A 13336-nucleotide genomic window follows, 5' to 3' on the forward strand; every position below is an offset into this window, starting at 1 on the left:
ACATTGTATCATCATCTTCTAACATGAGGAGGAGTTCTGCTGATGCTATGACGAGGACTATGAGAGTGACTACGAGAATAACGTCTTCGTGGTGAGACGGGACCGTGATCTTCGGTTTCCTCCATAACCACCGCCACCACCATACCAACTACTGGTCAAGGTCCAGGCTGGAAAGCCAATTCAAGGCCTCATCCGTCACATTGTGGATGTCCTGTAGGCCACCACCGTGAAATTGGCGCCTTGGGCAGTCGTACACAATGAATAATCGTCTGAGCCACGGGAGAACAATCACAATACAGGTGAACTGACATCCCCCATTTATGTAGAAGGTAGTCACATCTGTCCTGACTAGTTCTGATCCTGTTTATTGATGACCAAATCTTTCTAGCAAGATCAAAACCAGGCTGCGGAGCACAGGGATCTTCTACCAGAAAGCAGTATGTTGAACCAGTATTCTCTCCATATGTCACACATCGATGGCAGCGCAGCTGAAGAGAGTTCGTCCATGAACCTGAGAGGCTTTCTAGATTCGAGGCGAAGACTAGGTGGGTTTATGAGAGTCTGGTGTAGGAGCAGGAGTGGGTTGCTCATTGCTTTATTAAATTCCTTAAACGAGGCTTGTCTTCTCCGTATGTGGTGGAACAATGTTAGATAGAAGAGGCAGCCGGGAGAGAGGGGGTGTTTCTCACTGTCTAACTAATTGTGTGCATTGTAGAGGTAGATGGGTGTCTATAATATTAGTGAGTGTACTTCTTTCCCAGACAGGGGCAAAATATTTTGCTGCAGAGAATGAGAGGGATAGTGCACCACAACCCCAGGTTGTTCCAGCAAGCCTTGAAATGATATTATTTCTGGTTTTAATTTTATTGGAGAGGTTCATGATGTGCCTTTTATAGGTTAGACTTCTGTTCAGGCTCACTCTAAGGTATTTTTGGTGAGGCTCGTGTTCTACCATTTTTCCACAGAAAGAAATGTTGAGTTTTTCATTCGCCTCTGCATTGTACAGGTGAAATACTGAGGACACTGTTTTCGTTGGATTTAGCTTCAAGTACCAATGCTTGAAGTACTCTTCCAGGGTGTTCAGGTCTGTATTCAAGGTTGATTCTAGTTTGGTAAAGGAGGTGGATTGATGTAAGATCGCTAGGTCATCGGCGTACAATACTTGCTTGTTCTGGTATGAGGTAGATCATACTCGTAGATGTTAAAAAGTATAGGGGGATGACACAGACCCCTGAGGAAGATGTTGTGAAGGAATCTGGACCTGCTCTTTTTTCCACCAATATGGACCCAGATCTTTCTGTTGGAGAGAATAGATTCAAAAAGTTGTGAATTTTTTTACACTTTATAATATTTCCTAGTTTTAGGAGGAGGCTCCTGATCCAGACAGTCTCATAAGCAGATGTTAGGTCAATGAAAGTGGCTCCATATTTAAGTTTCTTCTGGAAGCCTGCTTCAATTTGAGTTGTCAGGGCCAGGACCTGGTCACAGTAACTTCTTCCTGGTCTGAAGCCAGTTTGTTCGGTCGTGAGTGCTCTTTCGATAAGTGGTGAAATTCTTTTAAGGAGAATTCTTTCAAAGAGCTTAAAGGTGGTGCAAAGCAAGGAGATAGGTCGTAGGTTTTTCACATTATTTGGATCTTTCCCTGGTTTGGGCAAGGCAATTATTTTGGCTTCCTGCCATAGCTTTGTTAATTTACCAGTCATGATGATTTCTGAGAAAAGAGCAGGCAGCCATGTTTGGCCATGTTGACCAAGATGTTTTACGAACTCAGGGAGTATACCATTGTTGGTTTTGGTCTTTCATCCAACCTTTTATGTGCTAGTTGTTGGTTGATCCCACATTCAAACATAAAGAAAAATTTTATTATACTGCGCCACTCTATGTTTGAAATCACACAATCATTGTGAGGTAATCAAGCATCAAATAGCACAACAGCAACGTGAACTTACTTCATTTCGAAATTTTCTTACTTATACATAGGATTTCCCGTAAGATTCGTATTTTATTGAGCGGTGCAATGAAACTGAAATTAGGCATGCACAAGAAATAAGTTAAACAAGATATTTAATTCTCTCACAAAATTATTTTTACATAAGAAACAAGAACTCTATTAAGATCAATACAATTAGAAAATAATGTAAGCATTCTATAAAGTATTTAGATTCTACTCAGCTAAGTGCATAATTTACTGCTAGAACATATATATAAGGCTTTCACAATTCTGATTCGTTAGGATTTCAACTTAGTTTCACCTTAAACAACAACAATATTCAACAAAACACTTAAAAAGTAATTCTTTTTAGTCTCATAGAATAATCACAAATTTCAATTTTATCAAACACTAGCTGGCATCATCAATATCTATCAGAGGATTAAAATAGTTCTTAAAAGGCTCAGTTTTACATTTACATATACATTGTGTTGTAACACATTCAAACACGAACTAATTCTTCAATGAAGTTTCTCACATTAGTTTCACACGGAAAATGTTTTATAATATTACTCATCCAAGCTTGACTAGCTGGCTCCAACTACACAAAATTTGACCAAGTTCTCTGGACACAAGCAACACTATCACACATTAGTTATAGAATAGATATTCTTACCGGCATGATCATCATAGATTGCACATTATGGAAAACTCTTACAACACTGCTAGGTACTCGATAATCTTCCACTATAGGCAACACAAAACTTATAGTATCCCTGAGTTAAATAACTTCTTTGTTAAGACTGGAAAATGTATTTTCTTGCTCGTAATAACTTATCTTACGATAAATCTCGATCATATTATTATCCTTTCACTCGGGTAAATTCCTTTACAAGGTGACAGGAAACTATAAATAAATATGAGTTTGAAGTAAAATTCATTAAAATCGGAACAAGTTTCCAAATCTTTGTTACTTCGTACGATCCCAGATTAGGTCACATCTCACGACTTTCCCGCACTCTCTCCAATATCCTTCTGGCTCCTTCTTCCTATATCTCGTAAAATATCTCTCTTTTCCCTGCCCAAACTTGTTTTTCTCCGCTTCTTCAGTTTACAACGAAATTCCCACGTGATCGTTGGGCAGTTCCCAACACTAAGGCACGCGCTATCTCAAAATAACATAGTTTTCTGCCACAGCAGCCAATCAAATCACATTAACAAAGTCCTTTAGAAATACTTTCACTTTCAGTAACAACAAATAAAATGCAGATATTTCAGTTCGCTTTGATAAAGAATAAATATAAAGAATTAATATAATTAATATAAATTAATAATAAGAATTAATATACAGAATTTATATAGGTAAAAAATAATTTAAAAAATTACAATTATTATTCCAATGAACAAAAAACAGTAAGTGTTTAAATTACAATTTACTTAGGAGCAAACTCAGCTCAGGAAATGCAATTCATGTTAAATCATGAATGAAGTATTAATAATCATAAAATTCTTCATTCACAATTTAACACCATCCACTCCTGCAGCTTTGCCATTCTTGATAAGTTTTAAGGCTATTTGTACCTCTTCTCGAGATACTTGGTGTACGAGTTCATGAAACTCGGTTCCATTTTCAGGATTTGTCTGATGGAAGCTTGTACAGCAATTTTCCTAGTAGAGCTGGGATGAATCTTGGAGGTTCCAATAAATGGTTAGCCATTTGATCAGGAGTTATCTCTGTTGTTTTGTGTTGGCTCTGCTCCACTTAATGTTCTCAGAAGTGACCAGCTTCACTGACTAGATTTGACGAAATCGAGTTCATTGATGGTTGAGATCCATTTTTCCTTTCTGTTTTTATCCAGGGTTGATATAAGCTCCTTAGCAATAGTTAGATCTTCTGTTTCCTCATATTTGGTTAGGAGTTCCCCACTTTCTCTACTCCAACATGGGATATGTTGTTTTCTGTAGCCTCTAGGGATACAGGCTTTTGCTACAGATTTGAGTTTTTTAACAAATCTAGGACAAATTAGCAGTAGGTGGAATTGCTCTAATGGTTTGCTCGATTTGTTTCTGAAATGCAATCCAGTTGGACCTGTGGAGATTCCAATTAACGATTGGTGTTCGGCTGATGACTGGGATTGATGTTCCTATCTCTATTAACGTAAGACGATATTGACTATTAGGGAATCTGTTAGGATCATTCTGGTTGATGGAAGAGGGTGGTCTTTGGAGTCTTTAGTGACTATGCACAGATCTGGGGTGTAGGTTCTGTTCCATCTGGCTGAGTAAAGAGTGCCATTCTGCTTGGCATCATAATTCAAATACAAGTTATATGTATTCATCCAGTTAGCTAGATTATTAACATCCTGGTTGTTAGAGGAATGATGGGAATTGAAGTCACCAACATAGATAGCAGGGTGAGGAAGAGGTCAGTCCATCTGATTAGGCCAGGATAGCGATGGAGGTTTGTAGACATTGTAGATGGTGATAATTTGAACTTTAATGCCTATGGAGTAATCTGTATCAGGAACACTTTGGGTTATATCCTTGAGACCAGGACAGATACAGGTTGCTAGGAGATGCTTGAGGTGGCAGTTATAAGACACAAGAATGAGTCCTGGGATCTTTAGTCTACTGAGGGCTGTGTCAGGCGCATGGGTTTCCTGGAGAGTCAAGACGTCAATTGCTTTATATCTTTGGCTATTTTGTCGATGACTTCGTCTTTGGATTTAGATATCCCTTCTATGTTTAGGAAACATATCTTGAGGTAGTGTTGATTAGGGGACTGTAACATATTTTTCGAAGCTTGCCCTCCACCTAAACAAGCAACGCGATCCTTGTTATTCCGGGCGACGATCGAGCCAGCATGGAACTTTTTAGGTTTTGCATTCATCATAATTGTAAGTAGTCCAGGAGGCTTGGAAACCTTTGGACTCCTTGTTTGAGACATTAACTTCATGTTGCCTGTGATTCATCTCTGGGGCTTTTTTTGTCTCAAGCACCAATAATGTACCACAAGGCAACACTACTGGCAGAGGGAGGGAGCACGGGAAGGCTGTCTCCATCCCCTCCCCACCTTCAAACTATCACCCAATATTTCTCACTTCATTCTTTTCAAAAGTAATGGAGAGAACCATCACCAGTCAACTGCTATGCTATCTTGAAATTATTCACCTAATAAACGACGCCTGTATAGCGTCCGCCAATGCCGTTCAACAGGGCATCTCCTCACCTAAGTCACACAACTCTGAATAAGCATCATGAAAAAGTTTGTCAAATCCCAAGTGGTTGCATTAGATATCTTCAAGGCTATCGACCGACTGTGACACAAAGGGCAATGAAGTAAGTTTCCATTATTCGGTTTCTCCCGTGACTTCTGCAACAGGGTTGCCAATTTTCTCACTGATGCAAATTGTGTGTGATGGTTGACAGGTCTTCTAACTATGAAATTAATGCTGGGGGTTCCACGAGGTCTATCCTCTCACCTACTCTCTTGCTTCTATATCTCAATGAGCTTCTCCAGTTGACCACCGATCCAATACACAGTTTTGCCCATGAGAGCACACTACATTCATCCTTCTCACTTGACAAACCTTGAACCAATCAAACCACCACCTCAACTCACAGAGCAGCAAACTCTGCAAGCCCAAATTCTGATCTCCAAACTGTTCCTCGATGGATAACCATATCAATTTGAACTCCTGCAAAACACAGTGCTGCCTTATTTCCCACAAAAATTAACCATACTATTGCAGACTAACATTTGACAACGCCGAAAAATCTAGGCAAGAGGAGATCTCTTTTCTTGGGAATGCCTTGATATTAAGACTCGCTTGGCACAAACACATTACAACGATTGCCTCCTTGGCATCCAAGAAGTTTGAATTCCTTTTTCATTCAAGACATTACTTTACCCTCAAAAAGATATCAACTCAGTATAAATCATAAATACGTCCATCCATCGAGTATTGCTGGCACATCTGGGAAGGTGCCTCTAAAAGCTGCCTAAAATACACGAGGCAACAAAGAAGAGCCAGCAACAAAGACTGATTAACGACTCATTTCTTAACAAACCACTCCAGCCACTCTCGCATCGCCGTCTAGTATCTACTGCATGCGTCTTCTATAAACATTCATTAGAACTGTCATCCATAATTTCTCCTTTCTTTACCAAAACCACTGTAACACTGCTACCTCCGATTCACAGTCCCTTCACAGTCAATAGAACAAATGTCGTTTCCTTCTATTTCATTCCTTCTGTTGCTCTATTCTTGAACAGCCTTCCCTTCCATGTATTTCCCAAGGAATGCAAAGCACAGGCCTGCAAATCGAATATGTCCAAATCCAATAGAACAAGTTACTTGTTTTTCAATTCGCTTCCCGTACACGGCACTAAAATATTATAGCTTGACCAACCAACATCTTGTGTGTCGGCCTAATTTATTTTAATTAATAAGGCTGAATGCAGGTGACTATGATTGCAGGCATTCGCGATGTGTATGTGTGTGTGTGTGTGTGTGTGTATGAGAGAGAGAGAGGGAGAGAGAGAGAGTAGGATAATGATTATAAAACGCAGCTGGGAGAATCAAGATCAAGAATAAAAGGGGAGCCTTTTGGGCACTGATTAATGCAACTGTGTGAAAAGCTATATTCACGTGGTGATTCTAGTCTGGGAAATTCTCATGTCTAAACACGTAAAAGATGTTGAGAATAGAAGACAAAATAAATCATGATTAATCTTCCATACAACAAACATAGGTCACTATGTAGTTTGGAAGGAAAAAGAATTATCACATAGTGATCATAATTGTTTTATAAGAAAATATAAGGAAGCGTCAAAAATGCTCCAAGAACCACACACAAAGAATAAAAAAATAAAAACCAAGACTTAAATCTACCCCAAGTTTGGTCTGCTTGCATAAAAAAATTTAACAAATATATGCCTCGGATACCATGCGCACCATTTTATAAAACGTGATAGTAATAACTAGCATTGCTAAAACGTGTACTGAGTAATTAATTTAACGTTTTTTTAATTACTGGTCACTTGTTTCTACACTGTTGGAAAGAAGTAAATGGATACCATTGCGCCACCTTAATGTAGGTTCTACTTTTGCTAAGATGACTGCAGCAATCCCACTGAACATACTTTCCACAAGCATTTAATAGTGATCAATAGGAATTTCGAACTATTCTTCCTGTAGGCATGTAATGAGGTTCACTGTTGTAGAGAGGACGTCCTTTAACCTCACTTGACATCATTTCATAGCACAGATGTTCAATGGAGTTGAGAATAGGGCTCTGTGGAAGCCAGTCAAGTGTGGTGACGTTCATGTCCACAAAAACACACGCAGTCGCAGCAGCCTTATGACATAGTGCATTGTCTCACTGTAAAAGACAATGGCCAGTTACATAGAAGCTCCACAAATTAGGAAGCATTGCATTGTCCAGCGTGTTCAAATACCTCTCTGAGTTCGATGTTCGTAGCAAACAGGTGTTCCTTGGCCAAACCAAGAAAAACAGGAACATACCATCAATTGCCAATTCCGAATTGCATAGTTGGGGTTACGAACTCTAGTAAGAGTTCGTAACTTTCACAAACCATCCCTCATACTCACACGCGTGATTTGTCGCTCTATAACACAGCTTTTCAAGCTTCGATATCTCACTGTTCACGCTCTTTGCACTACTGAAGACGACGATGCCTGTCTGTCCGGGTAATGCAGGGCTGGCATATTGCACTCCAGCCATGGAAATCCATGTTGTGTGCCTCGGTTCGGAATGTTTTTGTGCAGATTCGTGTTCCAGTCGATGGACGGAATCCTGTATTCAACTTGTCGGGTGATGAATGGCGGTTTTTACATATTATCCTTTGTAGCACCTTACGGTCACGTTTGGTGAGTGTGATCGGTTGTCCGCTGCGGGTAGCACTTGCAGTTGATTCCATGCGCTTTCATCTTAGTATGGTATCATTGACTGCTGACTTGGGACGGCTCCAAATTGTCATGAATTTGCCGAACAGATAGGTCTACAACATGCCATCCTATCACAATGCATCATTTAACCTCCGTCAGTTCCCTTCTTGCAGCATTTCACCTAAGTCAGTTGCACTGACTTAGGAGCATTATATTCATCCAAGTTATACCAGCTACAAACTCGTTACATGGCACCTTGCCCATGGCGGTGTCTGTTGATTTCTTTTCAAGCAGCGTTATGTACCAATTCTGAAGTTCTAATAACATCTGCTATTTGTAATTAATTGTTTCTAATTAACTGTTTAAGAGCCTGTGTAGCTCAGTGGATGTGGCGTTTGCACACCACGGCGCTTGGCCGCACGAAGGAAGATCTGGTTTCGAGTCTAGTCGGCGACTAGAGGAAATTTTTCTAAGCCTTTTTTCGACCGGTTCCCAAGTTAGTCGATCTCTGGCACGGGCAAGCGGGTTTTTCCTCCCGAAAAGTCGGGTTTTCTGTTCCGTAAACTCAAGAAAATCGACCGTAGAACCCACATTATTTCAGGCATTAAATATATTGTGTTAGGGTTAGGGACCACGAGATGGCGGCACATTTGAGCCGTCTCTCTTCACTGTGTACCGCTTAATTAGTGATAGCCTTGGGCCATCTATCTCTGATTGGGTACCAGTGGAGATTGAACTGCCCACTCAGTCTCCTAAAGTTAGATAGGGCTAAATGGCCTCGCCTACTCCCTATATACGGGAATAAAAAGGCGTTAGCTGATTTTTTTTTAATTAACTGTTTCATACCCCTAACCATATCCGTAAGTCCAATGACTTACGAAATTTGTTCGGTTATATTGTTTGTTTTACTGAACGTGTTATATGTTTGGAAACATGTGGTCTCTATACCGAAAATTAACTGCACTGCTAAACCACAGAAATATTTGTATTCATCTAACAATAATTGTTATGAATATAGTGAAGTTAATATTTGTGCCACTAGATGGCATATGTTATTTGATATCAGACACAGATATGACCTGTAAAATCAGAGGAGGTGTATCCGTCACTTGTGTACAGGATGTGTTAATGTGGGTTTTGTGTTTTGATTATCATGTGTTTATGAAGTTGGTGGTTTAATATTAGTGTTTCGATGGAAGAAGTAGACCAGATTGTGATTCATACTTTACGACAGCTTGGCTGTGAAGTTGAAGAAGAAATATCAAGTTTGCGAAACTTTTCAACTGAATTAGTAGTCGAAGGAGTAGTTCGATGCCTTCAATTAATTTCACCCGGTTTAGAACTTCCTCACCATGTACCACCGAGTATGTCAGCACGTTACCGTTTGAGCTCTGCATTAGCTTCTGCTTGTGTGGAACTAGGATACACTGGCGAAATCGGGTATCAAACTTTCCTTTATTCAAATGAAACAGATATTAGGAAGATATTTATCTTTCTTATTGAGAAATTACCAAAAGAGAGCGAAAAGACTTTAGATGAACCTTTAGGCAACGTAGCTTTAATACTTAGAACTGCTGGTAAAAAGATTTCGGATTGTTTAAATACTTCTTGGCTTCCCCTTTATTGTATAAATTCGGATAAACAAGTGAATACTAAAGGCTCATTTAATTTTTCTTCCCATTTATTAAAGGTTCCTTCGAACACCGAAAAGTGTAGTCCTAGTGTTAAACAAAAACTTATCTGGTATTATAATACACAACTTCCAGCTGTAACAGAGCAAACAGGGAGTTACAGTCACATGATATCATCGCTATTTGAAACTAATGCTTTAGCCATTGGCGAAACGCGTTATCATGAAAATGAATGGAATCAAAAGACGCTGACAGCAAGACTGAGCGATCAGGAACGAACAAATAGGAAGATAAGCGAAATCCAAAAGAAAATTACTGAGCAGCTGCTTCAAGCGCTACACCAAAAAGATTTAGAAAGGCTAACAAAAGTTTCAGATTTTGATATATTTACAAATACTTCATTAGGATACAAAAGTGTAAAATGCTCACGATTTTGCCATACAAGGCAGTTGCAGTTTACTTCTGGAGAGGATAAGGTATTAGCACCTCCTGGAATATCTCAAGCAAAGACTGGGGATTCACAAGAGGAAATGACAATAAAGCGAGAACAACAACTTAATGATTTACAGTCAAAAATAAATTCTGTTTCACATCAACTAGAAGAAATGAACATTGAAACACGACAACTTTCATCATCCATTCAGCAGATGAAAGAAGTAATATCAGAAGAACAGAAAAAGATTAATGAATTAGATGAAACATATAAAGTTAAGAAGTGTACGTTGTCTCTTCTTCCTGATGCTGAAAACAATATTCAGAAATTGCATTCTTTAATTGAGGGAAGTACACAGCGCTTAGTGTCCCTAGCTAATCAGTGGGAGCAACATCGCTCACCACTTATCGAAGAGTACAGATTATTAAAAGAAGCATGTTCGCAGAGGTTAAATGAAACTCAGTGTAAACTTGAAGAAATTAAAAGGTTAAGGGAAAAGATAAGAGAAATTGGAGATGATGCAAGAAATAAGGAAGAAGTTCATAAACAGTTGATTGTGACATATGAAAGACTGACTAAAGATGTAAACCATTCAGCTTATACAAGAAGAATACTGGAAATTGTAGGAAATATTAAAAAGCAGAAGGCAGAAATAGATAAAGTACTTCTAGATACTAGAGCTGTGCAGAAAGATATTGGTCAGCTATTTGGTAAATTAGATCGTACTTTTCATGTTACTGATAACTTGATTTTCAAAGATGCAAAAAAAGATGAATCAGTTCGTCGTGCTTACAAACATCTTGTTGCACTGCATGATAACTGCAGTCAGTTGATACATACTGTAGAAGAAACTGGAACTATCTTAAGGGAAATAAGAGATCTTGAAGATCAAATTGAACAAGAAAGCCAAAAGAAAGTAGCTGCAACTTTAGAAAGGATAACATCTGACTACAGACAAATGCAACAAGAAAATACAACTCTTATAGCTCAGCTAAAAGTATAATATAAAATATTTTATAGCAGTAGCATAACTAAAAAAAAATTTATATTGACAGGTATTTCTTATAATGTTATTTTTAACATTTGTTAATCTTAAGGCCAGTGAACCAGCAGTTAATAGGTAGGATAAATAACAACTGTACATTAAAAATACAAATTTGGTTATCTGTAATCAGCTTTTTTATATATATATATATATATATAAGAAACATATATAGTAAACATTCAGAGTAATTAAAAGGCACAGTTATTTTTTTCTTCTTCATGATTTTGTTTTTCTGACTGCAGATTGCGATGCTAATTTTAACATTTAATAAACTTTCTGCAATTGCTTAGAAAGGATGCATTATAAAGTGAGTGATTGGCCAGCTTCCATTATTAACTTTAAGCTCCTATCACAATGAAAACTAAAATCTGCTTATTAGAACAAGGAGTTGGGTGTGGGTGGTGGTGGTGGTGGTGGTGGTAGTAGTAGTATTATGTATTTGAGGTACAGGCAAGTGAAGGTTTTGAAAACTGGATTAAATCAATATATACATCTCCACTTTTCAGTTTGAATTCTGTGAATAAGTAATATATATATACACACATACTCATGTTCATAGAAACTGTATCACCTTACATAAATACAGTTTTTAGTAGTTAAATGTCATTTTCATTGGTTTATCATTAGATATTTAGTTGTATTGTGGCATCTATCATTCCCATGGGTTTCTGTATAACGTAATAGTTGCTGCTATTGAGTCAGAATTGGTTATGCTATAAACAGACAGCAAGAGCTAGTTTTCAGCATTTTCATGCTGAGATTGCTATGGCTAGTTTGTGTGTAGTTAATATCTTGCAGAAAAAGTGATTGAAGCTTTGAATCACACTTTTCCTGCAAGATACATTACTTTGTTACATTTTTTGAACATGAAATATCTAAAAGAGTGGCCTGTAGTCAATCTATTGTGGTATGACTGCTGTTGAAAGTCAAGGAAACCAGATCTACTGAAAGGAAGAAGGAAACCAGAAGAAAGCCACTATCTACACCATGCCAAGATAGAGTTCTAAAGCAGTTCTGCCTCAAAAAAAAAAAAAAAAATCGCTGTGCATTGTCTGGAGAACTGAAACAGGATTCGGAATAATAAATTGGAATTGTGGCAAGCTCTGTCAGGAGAAGACTCATTCAAGTCTTCCTTGATAGCCAAGAGCTGATAGCCAGGTGCTCTCTTAAAAGAAGCCCTTGTTAACCAAAAAAAGTTAGATTAGTTTAGTTAAATTGGTGCAAAGAGCATGCCAATTGGTCCCCCTGATCAGTGAAAAATAGCATTTGACAAAAAGTTTAATCTGCAGGGTATTAATGACAGACAGTCAGTATAAAAAATCAATTAGGAGAAAAAAAATCAACACTGACTCTGGTATCAACAGTGAAATTCTCAGCCAATCGTGATCTGGGGCTGCATGTTGTATCATGGTGTTGGCCGGTTGCATTTCACAAAAGGTTCAGTGAATGCATAAGTGTACCATAAATTTTAGAAGAATTGCTGCTTACTTCTCATAGGAAGGCTTATACGTTGGTTATACATGCTTACTAGATAACTTAAGGAATCCACAACGTACAATAGAATAAAAATTAAATATTTATATATTTAATTTATATTAAATATGTGCTTACTCTCAGAGACCACTTTTACCATAACGATGATCTTTCAGGATGACCGGCCCTTGTCATAGAACAAGGACCTATATATTCATGGTATTATATATAATGGCTTCTTGGAGCTCCCAAGGTGTTTCAGCTTTTTTTTTTTTTTTTTCTTGTGCATTTCAGTCTCCATTTGGCACCACAAATTCTCAATGCTATTATAACCCTAAAATGTACTGTACAAATTGAGTTTAGCACTTAAAGGTTTAGTTTTTGTTGCAGGTTAATAAGTGGAAACAGACCATTGAGAATTTGTGGTGCCAAATGGAGACTGAAATGCACAAGAAAAAAAAAAGCCGAAACACCTTGGGAGCTCCGAGAAGCCATTATATATAATACCATGAATATATAGGTATGATACCATGAATTGATAGTTGTATCCATCAGGAAATTGATTTTGTCAGTGCTCTGTCAATGCCAAGCTGTAATAAAGGCAAGAAGGAGACCCCATGAAATAAATACTAAACAGCAAAAAGTGAATTTTTAACTTTGAAAGTTAGTAAAACTGTGTAGTTGAACTAAATTTTGATACTGGTATTTGTTCTTCCAGCAACGTAACAATTGTTGTGTTACTCGTTGTTATCCTTTTTCAAATAGGCATTCAAATTTAATTATCAAAAAACATGGTTACCATGAACATCAGTGTGTGTGTGTGTGTGTGTAATTATGAAATAAATTTACAAAGTTTGAATCTGGTATACATTTTTCCAAATGTATAAGTGTTATGTCCATGTCAGTTACAAA

General features: G+C 37.9%; 1 protein-coding gene across 1 annotated transcript; it reads left to right on the forward strand.

Annotated features, from left to right (window-relative positions):
• The first annotated feature begins 8943 nt into the window (after positions 1–8943).
• LOC150103245 (coiled-coil domain-containing protein 22 homolog) lies at positions 8944–11168 on the forward strand. The gene has a single exon (XM_090397782.1). It carries the CDS (start codon positions 9035–9037, stop codon positions 10907–10909), a length of 1875 nt encoding a protein of 624 aa, XP_090253908.1. The 5' UTR covers positions 8944–9034; the 3' UTR covers positions 10910–11168.
• Positions 11169–13336: the final 2168 nt, after the last annotated feature.

The sequence above is a fragment of the Typopeltis vanoorti genome, chromosome 9 (genome assembly GCF_054136105.1).
Source record: "Typopeltis vanoorti isolate ZY-2024b chromosome 9, IOZ_Tvanoo_1.0, whole genome shotgun sequence".
Lineage (NCBI taxonomy): Eukaryota > Metazoa > Arthropoda > Arachnida > Uropygi > Thelyphonidae > Typopeltis > Typopeltis vanoorti.

Coding starts and splice junctions, on each gene's coding strand:
- LOC150103245 (XM_090397782.1), top strand. CDS start 9,035: ATGGAAGAAGTAGACCAGATTGTGATTCATACTTTACGACAGCTTGGC.